A 24,457-nucleotide genomic window follows, 5' to 3' on the forward strand; every position below is an offset into this window, starting at 1 on the left:
ATTTTGGCAGTTTTGGTTCTCCATAGATAAGCAGAGTTAAATCAATACTGTTAATAAGTAAAATTATTCTATTGTCATGAAATGGTTTTATAGTGATGCCTACATATTATAGTAATGTTTGCTGACGATGCCTGATATCTGTGTTTGAGAAGCACAATGGTCGATATTACATAGTTTTGAGGTATTTGACCACTGTCTCAATTTTAGGCCTTCTATGCTACAGTATTTTTATGTTGGCCATAATGGTGGGACTTTGAGCACTAGAAAATAAAGATTAGATGGTACAGAATAGTTCTACAGCCTTTGATAATGGGCAAATTTTAGATGGTATAAAATAGGCAAAAAGAATTTAGATATAGCTATGGGCTGTAATTAACAATTCAATTTGATAATTGCTCAATTAAAACATGATCAGCCTCAACTATTTAAATATACCCCGCCTGGATGATCTGTCCGAATAGAAAAAAATCAACTATGGTTCTTGATCACCAATACCCAGGAGATCTTTCTGAAGAAGAGCGCCTTCATTTGAGCACTCTCTTTTGAGCTCTCTTGGCTGCCGTAGCGTGAAGCGAGAAGCAGACAGGTCGCATCTGGGATGGGAGCATCGGCGTTCTGGACTGAGGCGAGAACATTTCAGCTGCTTGGTGGACACGAGCAGCACGCGCAGTTCTGACTCTTTGGAAATGGATCACCGGTAACAGTCATCACACATGATCTGGAACCATTTAAGCAGCAATTCATCCAGAGACATTGACTTTTTTTTCTCCCATTGGAATTTTTTTTGCACCAAACATATTTTTAAGCTTTCTGCTGGTTTTTGTTTCTTTAGAGAGCCTTTTTGCCGGGCGAAAGGTTTGGCGTTGCCCTGTCTTGGAGCCATGGGCTGCACGGTGAGTGCCGAGGACAAGGCGGCCGCGGAGAGGTCCAAAATGATCGACAAGAACCTCCGAGAAGACGGGGAGAAGGCGGCCAGAGAGGTCAAGCTGCTTCTTTTAGGTAAACCTCGGTTTTGTGCTCCTGCAATTAGGTGCAACATTTGGCAGGTAATGAAACCACTTCCCTGCGCAATCTAATGATCTGTCACTAAATACGTTCTTGCATAGGTAAGAATGTTCAATTATGATTGACACTGTCAATCATACTGACTGTCTAATAATTTGCCCCTCGCCTTTTGCTCGATCATAGGGATGGGCAGGGGGTATTTTTGCTCTAAAACTACAGTTGCTATTTCAAATGGACAGAGCTGTCAAGATAAAACGGAATAAAAAAAAAGAGGATGTGAAACATTGATAATAGTTTTTTATGAATAACATTCTCATTTCTTAATTTAATAATTTGTAGTTATTTTGATCATAAATAACTAACCAATTATTCAATAAAATAAGTGAAATGGAAATGAAAATGTAATTTTCTAATTTATTTTATATACAGTAAATCATTGAAACATTATTTAATGACATAGGGTAGTCAAATATATTAAAGTAAAATTAATAAATATATTCACCCAATACAACGGATACATAAATACAGTAACCAACTTGAATAAAATTAATAAATATATTCACCCAATACAACGGATACATAAATACAGTAACCAACTTGAATAATTTGTTCACAATTGTTCATTTTATTATTATTAATTAATATTTGTTTGTTTTTTTAACATTCTTTTTTGACTCATATATTTTCAATACTATTTGCAGTAAATAAATTAACAGATTTATTTAACAGAACAAATGATTAAATAAATAAAATCTAATAAATACATTTTTAGGGACCATTTTTTTGGGAAAAAAATATTTCTTAAAATTAATAAATACAATTACTTTATATGACTTGTTAAGGCAAATGCTCCGTGGGTCTTATCGGGGGACCATTAGTGGTCCCTGCGCCATACTTTGCCCACTTCTGTGCAATTGGGTGAATCTTACAAACCTATTACCCTTGACCTAGCTTTTGTAACACACCTACCTGTTTATTTTTGGCTCTGTGAAAGGTACACATTTTGAGTACAATAATTAGCTCTGTGCTCTAGATGAATGCAGATTGTATTCATCTCGCTCCTCGTTTATCTTATCTTGTCGTGTGCAAAAGTGTGTAAATGTGTGTTGCCAAGCGGGAGGATGCCACGGTTTGTGTGTGTGTGTGTGTGTGTGTGTGTGTGTGTGTGTGTGTGGTGCAGGACGTGCGTCATCTTGCTGTGACAATCTGTTAGCGCAAGCCAGGACGGAGAGCTGCAGGATGGCGAGTCAGCTGACAAGTCAATAAGAGAGGCCAGCTAGTGTTGATATATTTGTGTGTGTGTGTGCTCGCATCTACCAGGCCCAGAGCAGCATGCCTTTCCTCAAACCTGTGTGAAATCTTGAATAAGCACCATGAAAATATTATGCGAGGTGGGCAATTTCAGCAGCGAACTGAATGCTGCAGAAGTAAAATTGATAAAAAGGCTGTCAGACGTTGCTTGCCAGCATGGAGAGTCTGTTGCCCGATAAAAGCAGCCCTCACCGTGAATGATGGGTTGAGGGTGTTAAAGACATTGTAAAATCAAATCATATGATTTGACTTTATAGAGTTGTATGTGCGTCTGTGTGTGACGTTCAAATGTTCCCATCAATGCAATATTATCGTGAGTTAATGGAAGCCAACTCTGCTGTTTGTCTATTTTGCGGATGATTTCAGGACAACCTGTGCAAGCTATAATTGTTTTATTTGTCAGCGTGGTGTGTGAGAGGATGCACATTAGCTCTGGGCAAAGAGATGATGAGTCATTCCATAGTGGCCATTGACTAATGACTGCGGAAGGCATCTTATTTCTTTTATATAGTTGTCATCACAATAAGGTAGTTTAGGGATGAGTGAGAACCAGAAACAGCAAGTGAATATAAAAAATACTACGAATAATCGCATTTGTCTTATGTTTAAATTCCACCTTGGGCACACAATGATAATAATAGGTTTCCACCCACGACTCAAATCTCAGCGGGAAACTGTCCACAACAACTACCCACAAAGTGACAAGCTAGACAGTTAGTCATGTCTCAATACCACTTTTTCTTAATAGATCAATACTTTGTCGTTAGTGTACTAGGCAAGCTTAAGAGATTACATTTAAAGTTGTTTTAGCGAGAGTACACAAGTTTGATATGATGCACTCTGGCTAAAATGCCACCCGTGTCAACAGATTTACCAAAGCAATGTTTTACATTTGCATGTTTTAATAAAATCAGTAAAGCCCTTTCTCCTAGCCTACAATAATAAAATGCCACCAAATCTCCTGCGGTATCATTATACAATACAAAGCAATCGAAGCCTACCAAAATTTTTAATCTAGTATTTGTCTTGTTTAATGTGTTGTGTTGTATTACTCATTATCTAGCGTCACGGTTGAGGCAAGAGAACAGATGCTGGAACAGATAAACATGTTGGCACTGAAGAAAAATATCTTCAATAAAAAAAAAAAGTCCACCTCATTGAAATTGCACATCATGACTCCTCTAAATCTACTTGAGGCATTTTTATTGGTAAATATTTGTTTTTCAGCTCGTCCATTCTTTTTCCATAAGCCTGCTGATTCACCTTTCTCGTCATCCACGGTTGCACTGACCTTACCCCCTCTGGCTACTTTATCACATATTCAGACACTCGTTCATCCAATCACAGTTAGATACCTTCATGGCCTGAAGTCAGAGTAGTCTAAAAACAATTGAAACCTATTTGTTGTAGACTTTATGAAGTTCTGAGGGCCTCACGTGAAGCACCTTCACTTCCAAAGGCTTCCTTCACAAGGTTATAGATAATTAGATCCGTCCCCATCTTTAATTTTCCAGTCACATTTCCATTATCAGCGGCATTTATTATTCAGGATGTAGTTTAATGTCCCCTTATTTTCCTGCACGTTCTTTTACATCTCCCTTTTCTTGTCTTGAAGAGCGCATGAGTGGCTAAGTGTTTGGAAGGATGCGTATTCATCGAGATTGACTCCAATCTATCTGCCTAATTGCACTTGACTCCAAAGTCAGCTGATGGAGGAGACGCTTGATGGAGTTTGTTTCTGTCGACTTAAAAAAAAAAAAAAAAAAAAAAAGACACTTTTCAGCTCAATGGTGGATTGTGATGAATGGAAAAAAAGATACTTACAAATGGATCTCATTAGGAGGATTAAAATAGGACAATGTGAATGGAAAGCTATCAGAGTTGTCTGCGATTATGAAAAAGTAATTTTCATCTGGTGACACTGAACGGGACCAGAGGTACAGTATAGGAAATAATTAGATAGACAACATTGATTTAAAAAAATGAAACACATAAAAATGGCTTCCATTCATCGGGTTTTGCACTGGTCATTTTTGAAACAATAATCAAGAAATAACAAGAAGCAGGCAAACAAAATACTTGCTGATCAAGCTGATTGTGTTTTTTGATGACTCCGACATTTCCAAGAGCTGCTCTGTATGATCATCACTGCAGAAAACAAAATGCATGAAATATATTTTAGCTAATTGGATTAGTTCAAAACACTTCATTCCCTTTGGTGAAGTGCACGATCCAATATGAGCTGCATGAATTATTTGTCTGCTCCATTTCTATTGGATGAGAATAGATTTGCAGGTGTACCTAATATAGTGTCCAGTTAGTGAATAAATTCTTGATAGCGGTACCTCACCTTAAGATTTATTTGTCTTGTCAGTATTAAATAAACCCACCTTTGGAAGTCAACAGAGTTGCAGCGTGAAGAGACAAATAAAGCCATTTATTTATCAGGCTGACAGTCAATCTGCCGGATAGGAGCATTCCTGTGTCTGCGAATTTCCACAAATCTTACAAACGAGGGAAAAAAAATATTCACCTCAGTATTTCTTCCATCGATCCAGCAGAGAGGAACCAATGAGGTCACACCTTCATTTAGTAACAATCAAACATGCTCTCCAAGTAGAAGTGGTGCAACAGTTCAGTTCGTTTCCCTGACGATGAGGTATCATCGCAGTACTAATGAAACATCAATTCTTCTTGCTTGGAGAGGCGGCGAGCTTGCCGTGGCCTAAAAAAGTGTATTTGGTTTGATCTGCGGGAAATGAATCGTATCAAATTTTTGAACCAACCTCAGAGGCACAATTCACTATTTAATGCATTCAACCAAGTGAAAGATTAAAGCGGCGGCGTTATCAGATGGAAGGCCGTGCTTCGTCTGTCACATTGTAATGGCCTTATTTTTTTTTTGGTGTGCTCCACATACATTTTAGGAGCAGCTTTCCTCTGCTAGAGAAGAAAAAAAAAAATTCTGAACGATATCCAAATCTAGAGTTGCCAGCTAAAGTTCTGAGGAAAAATATAAACACACTTTGTATGCATATATAGTTCTCTCAAATATTTTTCACAAAACTGTCTAAATACTGGTTATAATTGCAAGTTTTTTTTTTCTCAGTGCTTATACTTATGGTAATTTTATGTACAGTATGTATGCATCATGGTGACCATGGTGTTTGATTAATATTTGGTTATATTTGCTCCATTTTGGTGTACAACTACAAATTGCCATACTATGGAAAATTGGCTTGAAAAGACATAGCGGCATTTCTGGAGTGCTTGAGCATCTAGGTGTGAAATTACGCAACACAGTAATTTATCAGAGCTGCCATTTCTAGGACAACATATCTACAAGCAAGCAGTTTGGATTTTGGAGGGCGGGGTGAGCAATGGCTCATTAAAATGAAACAGGACAGTGTGGGAATGATTGTAGATTATGGCAAATGTGATTACATTACTTGGATGCACTTTTGCATAATACAAGTTGGGATCCTGCAAGCCGACCTGTGCCACGGTCCAACTTCTTTTCCTTCTAGTGCTGGATCAGTTTTCAGCCTTTCTGAAGAGCCTTGTCAAGTGATGCCATCGATTAACGATACACATTCACTTGATTAGCGTGATTCATTGGAACTCCCGCAAGGCAAAGTGCGTATTGATTTCTGTCAGCGATGAATTGGGTACCATTGGCAACTTCTGACACGTCGCATGACGCACACACAACACAATTGAGCTGTTAAACTCCGACGTGAGTCATATAAGGAGCATATCACGATTTCTAATTATACCTGTCACCAGTAAGAATGTGAGATTTGAAACAGGTTTGACTGTGGAATATGTCACTGTTTGACCTGTTCGGTATGTTGTATTACTTGTCTTCACATACCGGTGTTGTCCAATTAGCAGCTCGTGGGCCACGTGGCCCGTAATCAAATACCGAGTGGTCCAGCCTGCCTGAATAAAATGATATTCAAGTGATGCAAGATTTCAAAAATTCCGTGAATGCAATACTCGAGCCCACCCACATTGCTGACGGTGGTGTTTTGAAGCGTGGCTAGCAATGCTAAAAGAAAGTGACAAGATTCAGGAGTTCAAAAAAAACATCTGTCAAATTTAAAATGTAAAGTTGACATGAAAAGCATCAATAAGGGTTTGTAATTGTTCATTATGACCTGTTTACTGGCTATATTTTTGTTAATGCGTTAAAATTACTACAATACAGGGGAATTCCCCTCGCCACTTATGATGTCAACCTTGACTGGGTCAACTGGTACCACGTGCGCTATGTGTCACTTTCACTTCCAGATGACAAGGATTACACAAAGAGCAGAGTCTGGTGTCGTCACGGCACGTGTGGCGTTCATGAGAGAGGAGGACAAGTGGTGACGTTGGTGACTCAATATATCGGTCGGTGAGATGAAGCGGTCAAGAACAGGAAACCAGAACTAACCGTGCAGAAAGATGTAAAGTGACCGTGACGTTATTGTACATGTAGCGTAATGAAGCGCTACTCCCTCTGATATATGCTGCAGTCCGTGCAAGTCAGTACAAAGCTGCAGGGATATGTGATTATCATACTCACATTTTTGTATGCATGTCATGTTACAGCTCCTTAGGTTGCTGTTGTAATTAGTATGTGCGCTGGAGCCTTTTAGAAGATAGTCACCTGAATCTATCTATCAGCTCCTTGCCTATGATGCATAAGGGTGCATATGCTCCAAGGAGGATCTAATTAAATTGATCCAACTTTTGGCTTTAAAATTCTTTATTCATTGACCATGCTGGTAGATGTGGGAAAATGCACATCATCATTGATAGGAGATGGATGTTTTGTTTAGTTTTGTCTTGAAATGTATTCATTTTTTTGTTTGCTCCTTTCATGGGTCAATATTTCATGACGGCTCCACGTGGCGCCTCTAAAACTAAAGTGGTAACATAGAAGAAGGCTCTTGAACGGGACGATGATAATATCAGTCCCAATAGTTACAATACTGCATCAAAAAAAATTTTTGAGATGTTACCGCAGATGCATATTGAATCGAATGGTGCAAATTAAGCAGTCTGGTCACATCCATCCCATGTACAAGAAGCGCCAGTGAGCAAACAAAACAGATTAAACATTGTGCACATTCAATGCAGTCCGCTTCTATGCAGAGCCCAGCGGTGGAGCTCATCTTCTTCTCTGCACAACTGATGACCTACTTTAACACTCCAGACGATATAGCGTACTATAGTACGTAAGCACGACCATTTCTCTTTTGCTGCCCACTCTGCATCTATTGCCTGTTTGTACCACCCACCTGCACAGATTACAGACACATAATGTGGATCTGTTCTAATTAAACTAGTAGAGCAAATAGATAACCCTCATTGATGGGGTAAAAAAAAAAAAAAAAAAGAAAAAAAACATACGGTATTAACACAAAAATATGTTGTCAGGCTGGACAATATGTTGAGTCTGATAGACAATATTGTTATCTACACTACTACCACTACTTCAGTCAGTATGGCGATAAATCATTTGCATTTATATATATATAAATATAAATATATATATATATATATATATATTTTTATATATATATATAAATATAAATAAGGCGGCTCGGTGGCGCACTGGGTAGCACGTCCGCCTCACAGTTAGGAGGGTGCGGGTTCGATTCACCTCCGGCCCTCCCTGTGTGGAGTTTGCATGTTCTCCCCGGGCCCGCGTGGGTTTTCTCCAGGCACTCCGGTTTCCTTCCACATTCCAAAAACATGCTGGTAGGCCGATTGAAGACTCCAAATTGTCCCTAGGTGTGAGTGTGGGTGCGATTGGTTGTCTGTCTCTGTGTGCCCTGCGATTGGCTGGCAACCAGTTCAGGGTGTCCCCCGCCTACTGCCCGATGACGGCTGGGATAGGCTCCAGCACGCCCGCGACCCCCGTGGGGACTAAGCGGTTCAGAAAATGGATGGATAAATATAAATATATATATATTTTATAAACAGGAAAAGGCTTCCTGAATCCATTCATTTCACAGAATGAGTCATGTAGTCCCTACTGGGAGCCCAATGTGATCATTGGTGTGCATTGTGATCACATTATCACAGCTATAATGGACCTTCACTCATCCCAACCAAACTGTCAGCGGGAGATTGGCCATTGATGACGAACATGACCCCCCCTTCGGAATGTACACGTGTATGACTGCAGAAATATAGAAGGGATAAATGGTTGCTATTTATCACCATCCATCCAGAAGTACATTTTCTATTTGGCTTATCTTGTTCAGCATCAAGGTCGGGAAATTTCGGCCGATTTAAGGCGACAGGCAGATTACACCCTTGAGAGAAGGCCTGTCAATCACCTGGAGATTCTGAAAGGTGCACTGAGCACTTATTGATCCTATGTGAGAGTGTCAATATTGCATTCAATCATCTACATACATACGAAGAAGCCAAGTTAAGAGATGACAATGAGGATTTTATTTATTCATCGAGTTAATGTTTATAGAAAAAAATATATTGTATTAAAATATTAACGGTCAACTCATATTCCCCAAAAGTAGGATTAATTTTTAAATCAAATTTGACCTGACTTCCTCTTTCAGCCTGGCTACTTTAACTCATCACTCTGTCGTGACCAGATGGCTTTAAACACCAAAACTGGTGGCGAGCCAACCCTGCTGTTAGAAGGTAAACCAAACAGACAAAAGATGTGTTTACTCCATCAAAGAAATCAATTGGGCTTGTTCCCGTCAGCAAAAGCATAGCTTGTTTTGTATTCTGCTCTGTTTTATCGACGCCCACTGTAGGTTAACCTTTTAAATGGCTGTAAAAGCTCATTGGATGCGAGCTGTCGTGACGCCACCGTGTTGGTAGGGAGTCGTGGGCCGGGATTCAACTAATTGTATCATAGCCACACATAGCAACTACAACCTGATAGTTGACCAATGTAGAGATTTGAAGGTGAAGCCGATTTATGACGCTGTGAAGGTGTATTGGATTGTGGCTAAGCCAGAGATGGGGTGTCTACTGTCAGTGCTTGGCTATGGATTTTTTAATAGCAGTGGGATGGTCCACTATTATAAATCTTATTTATTATTAATCAGTGCAAGGATAGCTTTAAAACGAATCTTGCACGGACAGTCTGTGCAGCCTCTCTTACAAGAGAAATGTTTGCTTTGCTTGTCGTAAACTCACGCTGGGGAGGAGTTTAAAAGTAATTGTATTTTTCATGATTTGTTACTTTTTCCCCACACTAAAGATTTAATAAAGGTGCATGCAGATTGAGATATACCTCTTAAGAAAATTCCCAGCTCATCAAACTCCTCCTCAAATTACTTTTGCCATCAAAACAATGTTCATTAACGGTTTAGAAAAGTTGTTTTCAAACAAATAGATTAGTCCGAACTTCCTTAACTATATATTTTACGACCGATAGTGAAAACTCATACCGAGTACCATAATGACAATTTCGACACAATAAGATCATGATTTTAGATGCGTCTCACTTTTTAACTTTTTACCCAAAGGTACGCAGCAGCTTAGTTAAAACAAAACACTGTTTGGCTTAACAACTGACCTACCTTATTTCTTCCCAATCCCCCAAAAGCAAAACACAAAGTTAACTGTCATGAAGTGAATGGAGCTGGGCGACCAAATGCAGCTTGGACCAGGGTTTATTGAACAAACGCAAAAGACAAAGTATAGATGCTCGACTAAGGATGTGAATACCTGAACAGAATGACAAAACACGACAAGAACAGACAAGCAACTAGAAATACAAGAAGACATAAGACGCAAACAACCCGACAGGAGTGAGGGGCAGACAGGACTTAAATACAAGACACCTAACGAGAGGCAGGTGACAAGACAGTTAACGAGAGGCGGGTGATGGCAATTACACTGATCAGAGCACAGGAGGGGAGGGGCGAGCACACAGACACGCAAACCCAAACTATGACGACATTAAAACAAGGAAACGAACTGTGACAGATCTTGACATTAAGCCCTTGACACTTGCTGAATTGAGGTTTTGTCTGACTTCCTCCATGAATCAGTTCCATTCACTGATTAAATGTAATAATGCGGGAGGAAAATGCAGTACCTGGAGAAAACCCACCTAAACAATAACCCAATTGACATCAATCTGATAACATTGATCCAAGTGCATTTGTATGGAAATGAATTCTGCTCTCACTGGAAAACTCTAAAAAGTTTATATCTCACTTTAACAATAAAATGACCACCAAGTACTTCAGAGGGAAGCTTTCAAATAAAATGCAAAGTAGTGAAGGCTAGTGAGAATGCTGGGTGCTTCTGTTGTGTTGTTGTGACTGACGCACAGGGCTCAAGTTACTTAGGACTCCTAAGATGTCTGGATGGAGAAAGCGAAAGAAACCACAAAATGATTCTGGCACCTATTATTTATTGAGCTTTTTCCAGAAGTACAAGCTGCACTCCAATGATCCATCCTTGCTGCGGCAGAGATTGCACGCATCCATTAGACCCCTCTGCGGATTTATTTGTAATAACCCAATTGAACACGCTGATCACATGAGGTCGTTTGATGTTCTCTGCTGACAACATCTTGTAAATATTTGACCTCTGTGAAGAGAAAGGTTGGAAGGTAATTAGACTTCAGATGATTTCCTTTTTAATATCCTGCTTAAAATTGATACCCAAATGCTGGTTCGTGGCACATTTGTAGGAAATGGCAAATTTAATATAAGCAACAACACGAATATAATATTTTTGTTTGTATTTAATACCGCTTGTATTTGCTTGGGGTCGTGAGTGAGCTGGAGCATAAAGCTGATTTTGGGTGAGAGGCAGGCTCAGTTTATTGACAGTGCTCATTTATTTACGCCACAGAGACTCTCCACGCTTTGCTTTTTAGCGACTATATTTTTACTCCAATTTTGGTACCACACTATGAACATCTGAAGTCCCCCCCGTAGCCGCACAGCAATAGCCCCCTTTTCCTCCAAACTAGCTTGAGCATGAAAAATAAGGCTGCACTCATCTTTCTCAGTGTTCACATGCTCACCTCCCGTTGGGCCTGAAATATTAATGGCCGCGTTTTATTCTGGAGTGAGGAAAGTGACCTTCATGTGAGTGTGTCCACAGAGAGAGTAACATTCATTTCAACACCAGATTTGGGGTATTATGCAAGAATTCACAGAGTAAGCCAGATGATTGAAGTGTTTGAATGAATTGTGTTGAGCATCTCAGCGGTGAATCTGCAGCATGGAGGCTATGCAGACTGTGCAGTCCTTTAAGTCTAGAAGACAATAATTTCAGAAAATCAGTTGGTCATCGCAGCTGTCTTGCAGGCAGAGATGGAAGGGAGATGATCAGACATAAAAAGCTACCGGAGGGTTTGCGTTGACACCATGCTGCAGCTTGGCATGTCACGTTGCGTCACTTAGAACGAAATGGTGGGGGGGGGTCAATGACATGACCATGATGAGCGTTGACAGTGCGACAGGAGCTATTGCTTATTCTCTAGCCTGCTGACTCGTCGTCACTCTGTCCTGATGGTTGTTGGCGTCTGGGTCAAGATGGCGTGACGAGGGCAGCGCATGTCTGATCTAATATTTCCGTCTCTACTTAACTGAAGTCCAATATACATTGCAATGAATTAGAATGCCCACCCCCACCCATTTTCTGAACCGTTTAGTCCCCACGAGGGTCGCGGGTGTGCTGGAGCCTATCCCAGCCGTCATCGGGCAGTAGGCGGGGGACACCCTGAACCGGTTGCCAGCCAATCGCAGGGCACACAGAGACAAACAACCATTCACACTCGCACCTAGGGACAATTTGGAGTGCTCAATCGGCCCCATAAAGCATGTTTTGGGGATGTGGGAGGAAACCGGAGTGCCCGGAGAAAACCCACGCGGGCCCGGGGAGAACATGCAAACTCCACACAGGGAGGGCCGGAGGTGGAATCGAACCTGCACCCTCCTAACTGTGAGGCGGACGTGCTACCCAGTGCCTCACCGAGCCGCCTGAATTAGAATGCAATTTTTAAAATGAAAAAGATGCACAAAAAAATATTATAGTTACAATAATTTAGGGCTATCACTATCAAATATTTTTAGAACTGATTATAGTATCATTTATTTCAACAATTAATTATATACAATTTTATTTGCATTCAAGTGTGTTTAATTTAATAATCATGCCCTAGTATATAAATGTTTTGGTCTTTTTTTAGTTAGGTGAAATAAAGGCAAATAAATCATTATTAACATAAAAGTCAGTTTCTTCTTTTTTAGAGCTCTTACCTTGCGCTTGTAAGTCATATAAGCATTCACTATGACAACTTCACAAAATTCTACCAGCCTAACATTCTTTAGTACATTATGGTACACCGTACATCCTGAAGTGTCCCCCCCCTTGGCTTTAACCTCTCCACACTTTACAAAATAGTCTATTTTTACCACAGTCCTGCAAAGATAAAGTTTCCCTCCAGTGATGCAGTGAGCCTAAAAACATCTCTCTTCCCTCAAGTGAGAAACAAACACACTCTTATATGTGCATTCTCACAAAGAAGAACGTCAACAGAGCAGAAAACCCAGAGGGGGATCGTGTGATGTCACTGACAGTTCAACGCTCGGCTTGCTGGGAGACAGTTTGAACTCCAATCCAACTTGGTTCTGCTAACAAAGGCGTTTGAGTTTTGTTTGGTATTTATTTTATTTTTTTTTTAACTTGAATCTTTCATTTTTGCAACAGGTGCTGGAGAGTCTGGGAAAAGCACCATTGTAAAGCAGATGAAGTAAGTATGATAAAAATGTTCATAATATATATAGTATTCATAATATAGCCTGGAAATTGGTCTGAAATTGCATCTTATATGGTTTTGTGCAATATTTAAAGGAGTTAGCTAATAGGGTGAATTTTATCTTTTTTTTCCTCCCCACATACTATTTTTTTTTAATGTCAACAAAGACTGAAGGCAACCTTCCGCAAAGAATCTTTCACTACGATGATCCTTTAACCATTCTGACATCCTCACTAAGTAGTAGTTCAATATTTGCAGTAAGCCTGTAATGTTTTGATAACAGAAATGCGCCCCTGCGTCTTGGTGGTTTCCCTTTTGATGGCTGCACGTGCCTTTTACGACTCAAAGTACAAGAACGGCAGAACAACATTGTGGCAGTACACCAATCCGAATACACACAGGATCCGCGATGGCTTAATAATTCACATTCCTTCAGGCTAGCCTGGCACCGAATCCATTTTTTATGAGCTGGGAGCAAGAACAGTCTGTCACCTTTTTGAAGCCTGATTTTTATCGCAAATACACACATGCGAGCACACATCTGTGTCAGTCTCCTAGAAACAAACAAGAATTGATTATATAACACCACACACGGACAAATCCTCGATGCGCTGCCGAGGAAAACGATCCTTTTCCTAAATTAGGCTATGTGTCTGCTAAATGACTGCAGTTGTCAGGCAGCGAGCACTTTTCACTTGAGAGTTAATATGATTACGACCTCATGTTCTCCCTCTGCGCTCTGATTCATTAGTCTGAAAGATTCCATCTCAGTATTAGACAGTTAAATTTCTCGTTTAGGTGAACGGTAATGGCAGTGATAAAATCGGACTCGAGATGCGGGGTGTTACGCAATGCAACACACTGATGTGTTGAAGGAAATAGACATGAACAGATGTGTACACACACATATATACATATATACTGTAATCCATATCTTTGTTTTACTCATTAAATATTTGTTTGAATAATCTGCGGATTTGTCTGTTATCAGAATTATCAGAATCCATTTTGCTCTGGCAATCAATACATGGCATGTTTCTTCATTTTCAAATCCTCTGCATAGGATTATCCACGAAGACGGCTACTCGGAAGACGAATGTAAGCAATACCGAGCTGTGGTTTACAGTAACACCATCCAGTCCATCATGGCCATCGTTAAAGCCATGGTCAGCCTCAAGATAGACTACAGCAATCCTGGCAGAGTGGTAAGATATCACCCACAAACATTTTTTTTTCGCACTGGAAGATTTCTCTGCATGATATTCAGCTTAACACCTCTAACACCTTATTTTGTGTTTCCCATCAGATAGTTCATTGATACCATCATTCATACACAGACAATAATCATTTGGACTTCGTTGCTGCTAACCAAAAGAGCAGCACCAAAGCATTCATGTCGAGAATATCCGGACCAATTTTTCAACACCGTATTAATGATCATATGTTGTGTGGAGACGACGTCTTGAATATTATTCCATGATGATAAGTCCGCAGTGATTAATTGATCGTTGATATTTCTTTAACGTCAAATCGCAGTCAGTGTTTGCCTCCGACAATCACAAATACATGCTCACACTCCTGTCATCTGCCCAGACATATGCTCCCAGCCATCCCCGGGTGAAGTCACTCCATCCCCAAGCTCCTTCGTTCAGTCACATTCAGACACCTTCATGGCCTAGCAGACAGGCAGAATATATCAACGGCCAACACTAATGCACGTAACGCAGCTGCAGGGCTGTTACGGTGCTATGATGGGAATACGTTTGGAATAATGTGTTGCACTGAACTGCAGTTGTGATATGTTGCTCGAGTTTTCAAAGTTTCGACTGTCTGTGAGGCATTGAAAGTTGCTCAAAACTACCGGCTGGCAATTTATTTAGCAGAGCAGATTGCATTTAATTCCCCAGGTGCTTTCTCAGCATCCATAATGATTCATTCTAATGATTTTCTAAAGCCTTCAGGTGGCCTTGAATATTCAATTCTTTAAAGACTGTCATTTACCATTTCACTTAGGCCCGTTTCTTTTAGGTGCAATGTGACTAACAAGCATGTCCTTGTAGGGCAGGGGTGTCAAACTCATTTTTTTTCGCGGGCCGCATTGTAGTCATAGCTTCTTTCGGAGGGCCATTAGGACTGTCAGCCAAAAATAAATGTATGAGCACCTCATATTATATACAGTAAAAGCTACAAAACAAACTGACAAATAACTCGTTTTCAAATCAGACGAGTAAAAACTGGTCGAATATTTAAAAAAAAAAAAAAAGATACGTATTATTCAAAGTGAATTCAATTTTTAATTTAGTGTTGACACATGACGTCGATGCACAATATGTCTTTGCGGGCCACATAAAATGATGTGGCGAGCCGTATCTGGACCCTGGGCCTTAAGTTTGACACCTGTGTTGTAGTGGTTTCCAACTGCAATGACTCAACCTTTTTTTCATAACAATACTCAGATAAATGTAAGTGACGAGAAACAACTTTGTGTGAAGCAGTGTAATTTTACAGGTCTGTGGTGGCCAGTGTGTTCAGAAAAAAAAAAAAAAAAAAAAATACATGCAATATTCTCCTTCTACTCACGGACATCCTTTGAGACTCTTTGAAAGCACCGCTCCCACTTTGAACATTACAGAAGCTTTTCACAGCATCAATTTGTACTATCTTAATGATTTTGTGTTTGTGAGACTTTGGACTTAAGCTTCAAAGGGACACTTTAATTAGCTGTACCCATAATTACCATATACTGGCAGAATACTCACAAGTCAAACTAATTACGAGTGAAATGAAGACGCGCAAATGTGCAAGAATACACGGCTATCAACATTGATGGAGTGCTCGGCACGCTGCGCGGTGGCCTTTGAAAGTCCCAAAGGGCTCGTAGTATGCGCACTGTGGCCATTACAGCAAAATGGACCTGCTGTGCAATTCTAAAATGTATGTGGGCATATAGTTATGCATGAATAATTACTAACGTATACAAGGAAACCCGTGTGAACATTTGTTTGCTTATCCAATTAAACAGAATAGCTTCCACAGTTAGCTTTCATAATTTATTATTGCAGTTGACACAGAAAACTGTCTGCCTCACATTTAGTTTTTTTTAATCTACAAAACAAATATTTATCACAGTACATTAACTTGACTATGGTCAAATTAAAATGAATAATAACTGTCTAAAAACAGTACAACAAAGATGAAGCTAAGCCTCTTCAATCCAGTTAGTGAGGGATTGTGCAATTTGAGGTGAAGTGAGCCTGTTCCTGTCTTGCCCATGTATTTGAAAATCAATATTGACTATGAAATGTAGTGGTTTCAAAAATAAAATCAGACCGGCATACTAAAATTGAAACGGATTTTATTAGATTCATAAATTATTCTTTGTGATGCAGGTGAGGCCTTTCTGCCTCCTCTGACTGCACGTCCCTGACACTAGGGCATGCTTGCTTAAATACATCTTGCCAGCTTTTGTGAATATTGTTCATACGTATTATGTCAGGAGGAGATAGAAATGATGGAGAGATGTCATCATGGTAGTAAAGCAGCATTTGAAGGCACGCAGCAATCCTGCACACACAAATTTATTGCCTCTGCTGTGCTCAGCTCAAAGCCACTGGCAGTAGTTTATCATTAGTTTCTATGGTGGCATTATATTGCTGCCTAAGCAGCCAACTGAAAATCAAACCTGAAAAATGAAATATTGTTTAACCCCCTAATTGCAGAGACGATTTTTTTTTAGTCTGTCTTGTATATCCTGCATCATTTTTGTTTTATGGGCAGCATGGTGGACTAATGGTCAGGTCCGCCTCACTTACTGGGTTTGAATCTCCACTTGAGTCTTTGCATGTTTTATTTAGGTTAACTGAAAACTGTAATGTAAATTGTGTGAATGTAAGAAAATGGATGGATTTTTTCCCAAATAAACATAAAAAGGATAAGAGTCAGAGTGAAAGAAATATGACCTATGTATTCACTCTTGCTGTCTGAAGTGGAATAGCAAGGCAGTAAATTAAATATGAGGACGCGCATCTGTATTTGAATGACTTCCATTATCCCTTTCAGAAACGCATCTCGGATGTGAATGAATATGATTGTTTGTGTGCAAACAGCAAGCAGCACAGTTGGAGGTCAAACCTAATTTATTTAGTCATGTTTCCTGTCAGCTGAAATATCCTTTTACATCGCTTGCAACATCAGATAGTCGCTAGAAAAATACCCAGATTATTTTTCCTCCACAATCCCAGTAAAGCCTAATAAATCAATTAACTCATGCTCCGTGTACTGTTTCCATGGCAACTTGAGGCTGAGGACTCTGCTGTCCCATACAAGGGAAACAAATTATGAGACAATTGTAGCAATTTAACAGGCTGGATCATAATACCCTATAATTGGTCTGAAACTCATTCATTCATTCAGCCATTCATTCATTCATTCATTCATCCGCGTGTGTTTGTGTGCCGCTCCTGCAGGACGACGCCCAGCAGCTCTTCGCTCTGTCCGCAGCCGCCGAGGAGCAGGGCGTCTTGCCCGACGACCTGGCCAACGTGATCTTGCGACTGTGGGCCGACAGCGGCATACAGAGTTGCTTCGCCCGCTCGCGGGAATACCAGCTCAACGACTCGGCGGCATAGTGAGTTGTAATCTGTATGCTTTGCGGCCACGTTTCCAGTCGGGGGAAATAATGGTGTTCGCTTCCGATACCACGTCAGTTCATATGCAATCTGCTTCAATGCACAACAATTCCACCACTATAAATGTAAATGCAACGTTTTGAGAAGATGTCTTTTGAAATGTGCTCTTTTTGATCGTCGCTTAGAAGAGTAGGAAGGGTATTATTGACATTTGTTTACTCCGTTGTGCTTATTGATGGGATGTTTTGACGCTGATATTTTGCGATATATCCAATGGCGCCTCTTTCAGATGCTCTGTCTGCACTGGAATACCTGCTATGACCTCCCCGGAGAGCCATCGAGACTGGCAAGATATTATCTGTTATCTGATTATTTAGCTTTCCCTGCGGTTTGATTCTTTAATATTGCAAGCAGATGAGTGCAATCATTTTGCCGGATGGCTGGGGGAAAAAAAAAATAGAGTCAACTATGACAACAGGCCTCGAGATGATGAATCCCTAAATACTTTGCTTCATTATTGAAAGTGCACGTTTCGCTACAGCTGCTTGATGTTTTTGATCAAACAACCTCAAGAAAAGTCTCACTGGTTTCACTACAATCATTGATTGGAAATCAAGTCGCTAATACTACTGCTCAATTTAGAAAAAACAATTCAAATTAGACAAGGAACACAAATCAATCAAAATGTTAATTTTCTATCTGGCTGCTACTAAATGGCTTTTTCCTGTTAAATACATTTCATTTAATATGCAATATTCAAGCAATTCTATTGTAGAAATTTAATGATCCTCACTGTCATATTATTATTTTTCCTTCTACATGGGTCTGTTTTTCTGCTAGCTCTTTTTATCCTTTGTCTTTATCTTGCGTTGTGTGTATTAAAAAAAATTGGATATATAGAGAGCTAAAGAATAGCATATCTGTGGCCAAGTTACATCACGTAATAATACTTTGAAACAAAGACTGAACGGGCTCGACACGCTCCCAGCTGGCCTTGAGGATGCTGCTAATGGTGTAATGCTGGTGTAAGTGAGGTGGGCTGTAAACACAGATGCGCCTTTATTCGCTCACTGACTGACATCCTCCTGGAAAATGTTTCCAAGATGGGATGACCCTTTAATGACTCTTCAGGAGAATCATTCATCTTAACTCGACATGTTTCATTTATTCTAGGCTGCGCATTGACATTGAACTTGCACCTTCTTGTCACATTTGAATATTTTTTAAATCGATTATTCTACCGATTAGTTCTGTCTTTGGCTTGCTGCCATCGAGCCATCTTATTTCTATGCAGAGAAGTAAATGTATCTGCAGTATCATTAGTCAGTGGTAAAAATGAACATGGCAAATGAAGTTGTTTGACTTTTTTGGATGAATCATTTCTGCCCTGCATAGCCCTCGCTGTAATCTTTGTATTTAAAATCAATGGGGTGCTTGCTCTGCCATAGGAGAGTTCTGCTTAAAGGTTTGATGAAAAATAGATGAGGATTATCTCAGGCGTACCGGGTGATCGGTTGTTTGATGTTGTTATAATGGGTCGCTTATCATTCCAAATGATGTACAAGTTGTTTGAAAAAGATCCTTTGAGGATTAGACTGCGGAAAACAATGGAAAACAAATTGCCGTATTTGAAGGAAGAAGCGCAGTCCATGTGACACGTCTACTGCATCGAGAAACATCAAGTCATGTGACCACCACTGCAGCATGCATTTTCTATACTGTGTGAATAGGTATCAAATACAGATGGGGACAAGGTCTGCAACACAAAGCCATTTTCAGAAGATTTCGAATGTGTAAAGAGAGTAACCAAGCGGGGTCAGCACTACGAATTGCATATAGCTCAGTCCCAAATCAATGATGCATAAGATTTTGCTGCATTATCCTTTCAGACAAGTCAATTTTACATCCTTCGATTCGACTTCCACCATCAGTGACACACACACACAAACACAGACGCACACACTGCCAACGGGAGTAATCATTTATTGCAGTGAAAGTGAATTTCCATTATTAAGAGCTGCTGACCATCAAGAACAACACTGTCTTTTTTTTCTGTTAGTGAGAAATTGCAGCTTTTGGGAGTGTTTTATGTTGTGCTGACTGAACATTTCCTTCTTGGTTGAGCAGGGAGCATGTCCCCATGAGAAGCTTTGTTTGGGTGCTGACATCTCTTTTCTGATTTAACAACTATCACCTCAAGCGTTTGCAATGTATTCCATAAATGGTTTAACGGGACCTTTTGATGTACATGCCCAGTGTTTTAAGTGCTATTTGTCAAACAAGTGCATCATTTTGATTGGTCAGAATTTTTCTAATCCTCCCTTCTCACTCTCTTTGTAGTTACCTTAATGATCTGGAGAGGATAGCCAAAGCAGATTACATCCCCACCCAGCAGGATGTGCTGCGAACTCGTGTCAAGACTACTGGCATCGTGGAGACTCACTTCACGTTCAAAGAGCTGCACTTCAAGTAAGGTTGCATCGTTGCTGATCGTCCTGCAGTAAAAACGGAGCGCCTCTCCCGCCCACTCGCGCTGAAAACGCATCACATCGGTGCTCACCGGCTCTTAAACAAAGCCATCACGAAGGCCGTTAGTCTCATTGAGCAGAACGTGCTCATTTCGACAATGCAACCTGGAAATGCGCAAGTGGGCTAAATTAAAACAGCAATTGAAAGCTCAATTATTATGATTACAGAGAGAGTGAATAAATTAGTTCCTCAACCTCCCACGCTCCATTTCTATGCAACACATAAAACATGGCTAGACGCAGCCTGAGCACTTGTGTGGGATACTGATGGACCGATGCTTACACAGGATGTATGGACAGCGGAGGTTTATGCGTTCAAACATTTGATAAATGGGCCTGTCTGTGCTAACACTTATGTAAGCGCATATAGACGAGAACAATATGGCTCCACATAGGACACAGGTGTCAAACTCAAAGCCCGGGAGCCAGATACAGCCCACCACATCATTTTAAGACAAATCGTGCATCAAATTCGTGTCATTACTAGAATTGCAAATTGTTTTCACTTTTAATATCTTTTTTTTTTTAATATTTGACCAGTTTTTACTTGTCTGATTTGAAAACGAGTTATTTGTGAGTTTGTTTTGTAGCTTTTACTGTATATAATATGAGGTGCTCATACACTGATTTGGGTTGCCCTCCGAAAGAAGCTATGATTACAATGCGGCCCGTGAAAAAAATGAGTTTGACACTCCGACATAGGAGCCCAGTTGCCCTTTTTAAAGGAACTTTAAAAGGCTACTCTCAAAGTTTATGCAAAAAATAGTTTCTGCAATGTTTGTATGTGTACTAGTAAATAATCAAAAAATCTTCATTTTTTTTTCAAATATTGAAAATTATTATTAAATATTTATTAATTGTTTATTTATTGCTATTGCAAATCACAACAGTTTGGCCCCTGCGTATTTTCATCATTGACCTATTTACATTTTTATGTGCATGTATACAACAGTGCTAATCTAATCAGAAACAATAATGATGGGTTCATGATTTTGTGGAGCGCCAACTAGTGGCCAGAATATATATTTGAAGTGAGAACCGGCCTGGAGGCTTTGAAGTGACCAGTTCATTGATCAGCTCTTAAATGTCTACCTTCTGCCCCTGCCTCAGTATTTGACCTAAATAATGCATGGAGAGAATCAATAAAAGTTTTTTTTTCATTTTTTATAGTTTGCCATAGGTATAAAAAGTGTCAATCTTTTTCTAAAGCGTTTGTATAGTGTCTGTTATTGATGCTTGGTGAGATGCTTTTCCACCTCCTTGTCTTCCAAAAGCAAGCTCATAAAATATTAATGTACATTCAGGGATTGAATTTCACCTGAAGTTTCTCCTCTTGTGTCTTTTAGTAGCACCGGGCTCCGTTTGTCTGCACCTCGTACGCACATTAACTCTCCCGTGTGTCTCCTCTGCGCCATCTTCTCCTTGCAGGATGTTTGACGTGGGAGGCCAGCGCTCCGAGAGGAAGAAGTGGATTCACTGTTTCGAAGGCGTCACGGCCATTATCTTCTGTGTTGCGCTCAGCGCGTACGACCTGGTGCTGGCTGAGGATGAGGAGATGGTGAGGATGGGGCACCACCCTGCTGTGGCTTGTTCATGATGAAGCACATTACAAGGCTTTTGACATGTCTTCTTATGATTGCACAATCCATTTTGCTGTTCAACTAATTGAATGTTGAAATCCAAAGTGGCTTGAACCATATGACCCCAATTATTTGAACAGGTTATTGGTTTAATGATTCAACAAGCACCAATGTGACGTTATCACTTGCAATATATTAAATATTGAAAAAGAGCTTCCTCTAGTGGCGTACTACAGTAAAGGAATGACAATATTTTAAGGATTGATTTAAAAAAAAAAAATTATTATCTATTTATTTCCATTTATTTAATTTTATTTATTATTTCCACTGCCACTTGGTGCTTATTGACTGCCTTCTCCTTTAGAATCGCATGCACGAAAGCATGAAGCTATTCGACTCCATCTGCAACAACAAGTGGTTCACTGAGACCTCCATCATCCTCTTCCTCAATAAGAAGGACCTCTTTGAGGAGAAGATCACCCGTAGCCCCCTCGCCATCTGCTTCCCAGAGTACACAGGTACAAGCTGAACGTAAAACTGTTTGAATAATAGGGCGATGATCATCCATTATTTTAATTAGAATAAAATTAGTAACTAAACTAAAACAACTCTTTTTCATCACAGGCGCCAACAAGTTTGACGAAGCAGCCAGTTACATCCAAACCAAGTTTGAGGACCTTAACAAGAAGAAGGACACCAAGGAGATCTACACCCATTTCACGTGTGCCACCGACACCAAGAACGTGCAGTTTGTCTTTGACGCCGTCACTGACGTCATCATCAAGAACAACCTGAAGGACTGCGGGCTCTTCTGAAGGTGAGACGGCTCACGGAGGTTTGAGAAAATCGGAAAAAGTGCATAAAACGGATTCCTTTTCAGTTCACCTATAGGTGCTGTGTTTGGTGACACACTGCATGTGAGACTGCAGCAACCATGTGACGATGACTGCTTTTCATAATGGAAATGGTGACAGACGTCTTTATAACTGGAGGGGAAAGTTTGAAAGAACTTCAGCAATCGTTTGATTGGCTACCATCATCCTCTTTGTTTCACGTTGGCCCTGCATACAAACAGCTCTTACTCTTGATACTCCCCTTAATGAATCTTTTCACACCTCGGTGTGAGAATAATTTAGCAGCCACGTGCGGGGAAAATGAGTTGGCTTTGATCAAATTGTTGGAACGCATGTAAAATGCACAAAGAATATTTATTATCCATCAAGAAAATCTTGTGATGATTTCATTTTGCTTTGACTTTTTTAAGATGTTCATTTTGCCCTTGAAGTTTATTAAGACGACATGAAACAATATTTTATATCGCTTCAACTCATGTGAACAAAATACTGTTAAAACAAAAAAATCATTTTTGTATGCCATTTACAATCAATGATGAGTCCCCTGCATGACATTCCATTAATTAGCCTGTCCCCACTCACTATTTGTCACCAATTACGTAGCACTTGTTTAAAAACAATCTGTGAGGTTTTAAATGATGTCTGTTGCTAACCTACTGTAGATTGTCGTGTAGTCTTTGTTTCATTCCGACTCTCTAGTTTTGACTTTGTTTGTGCCTTGATATCTGTTTACACTTCATATTTGTTCTTCACAGTGTCAATTAGGGCTATTTCTACTCTGTATCCATAGCTTACGAATCAGTGCGTCCAAGCACAGAGTCTGAAGGATGATACGGTACTTGTTTGTTGATATTAAAGTACAAATCAAGTCACTTGGTAAATGTAAATAATAAAAGTTTGGTCATGTGAGAGGTTATTGTGTCTTTTTGTTCAAATATGTCACATTTTGTTCAATTCTAAACAAATGTGAGAATACAGTCACTATACAGTATCTAAGATTTCCATGACTTTAACACTGTTTGAAAACAGTTGAGTTGGGACTGTGTGCAAATTTTAGACTTGTTGAATGATGCTTATCTCTTTTCTCGACATGAATGAGTTGATTTGCATTATCCTCCAGTCTGGAACCCATGTTGTTAAAATTCCTCACTTGCAAGCAAAATGAGAAGGTGTACTATCCAATGGCTTGTATGCAATTCTAAAAAGCAGAGCATTGGTTTGTATTGACATGTTGCAAGAAAAGGGATAATTAGTGTTTGTATTCAAGCACACTTAAAAAAGATACACAGCACTTGAGGAAAAGTGATGATTTCATGATGCAGCCAGCAGGTGGCGCCTTACGCCTGGTTGCCCTGCGACACCGTGCTGTGAGCAGACCGTTAATTGATGAGGAAAACAAATAAATAAAACTTAAAACACGCACACAATGTTGCAATGTAAAAAAGTAATAGCGTATTTAATTTATTTTTTATTATTGTATGTATTTTAATTTGAAAATTTTATTTTAATTTGGATTATCAATTTTATTAAATTAATTGACTCATTATAAATAATAATAATAAATACATACAAAAGTATAACATGTAGATGGAGACAGCCAGTATAATATTTAATATATTTAATATTTAATATGATGACATTGGAAATTATGGTAAATATGGTAAACATTTTTCAGTTCATCTTCCTCAATTGTGCCTGCTACAAACTCATTATATTGGAGGCTGGGCTTTGTATGAGACGCCTCGGTATTGGTCGAGACTTTGTCTGCCTCACACTCATTGGTTGTGGAGAA

General features: G+C 39.7%; 1 protein-coding gene across 2 annotated transcripts; it reads left to right on the forward strand.

Moving 5' to 3' along the window:
- Positions 1–122: 122 nt before the first annotated feature.
- LOC148390889 (guanine nucleotide-binding protein G(i) subunit alpha-2) lies at positions 123–23,574 on the forward strand. 2 transcript variants are annotated; one of them, XM_088389188.1, is made up of 10 exons: positions 123–697; positions 833–999; positions 13,027–13,069; positions 14,139–14,280; positions 17,542–17,702; positions 20,044–20,172; positions 21,660–21,789; positions 22,176–22,329; positions 22,436–22,628; positions 22,692–23,574. In XM_088389188.1, the coding sequence occupies exons 1-9, from the start codon at positions 687–689 to the stop codon at positions 22,624–22,626; spliced, it is 1,128 nt and encodes a 375-aa protein (XP_088245314.1). In that variant the 5' UTR covers positions 123–686; the 3' UTR covers positions 22,627–22,628; positions 22,692–23,574. The 2 variants fall into 2 exon arrangements, with proteins under 2 accessions (XP_088245314.1, XP_088245313.1); XM_088389187.1 differs by having other exon boundaries at positions 123–999.
- The last annotated feature ends 883 nt before the right edge of the window (positions 23,575–24,457 follow it).

Source organism: Syngnathus floridae, chromosome 11 (assembly GCF_059516105.1).
Source record: "Syngnathus floridae isolate MCC-2025c chromosome 11, RoL_Sflo_1.0, whole genome shotgun sequence".
NCBI classification, from domain to species: Eukaryota; Metazoa; Chordata; class Actinopteri; order Syngnathiformes; family Syngnathidae; genus Syngnathus; species Syngnathus floridae.

Bases quoted from the DNA above. Each gene is read 5' to 3' on its own strand.
- LOC148390889 (XM_088389187.1), top strand. From the start codon at position 714: ATGATCTGGAACCATTTAAGCAGCAATTCATCCAGAGACATTGACTTT. The intron at 1,000-13,026 runs GTAAACCTCGGT...TTTTTGCAACAG, and splicing joins GGTCAAGCTGCTTCTTTTAG to GTGCTGGAGAGTCTGGGAAA. The intron at 17,703-20,043 runs GTGAGTTGTAAT...CTCTCTTTGTAG, and splicing joins CTCAACGACTCGGCGGCATA to TTACCTTAATGATCTGGAGA.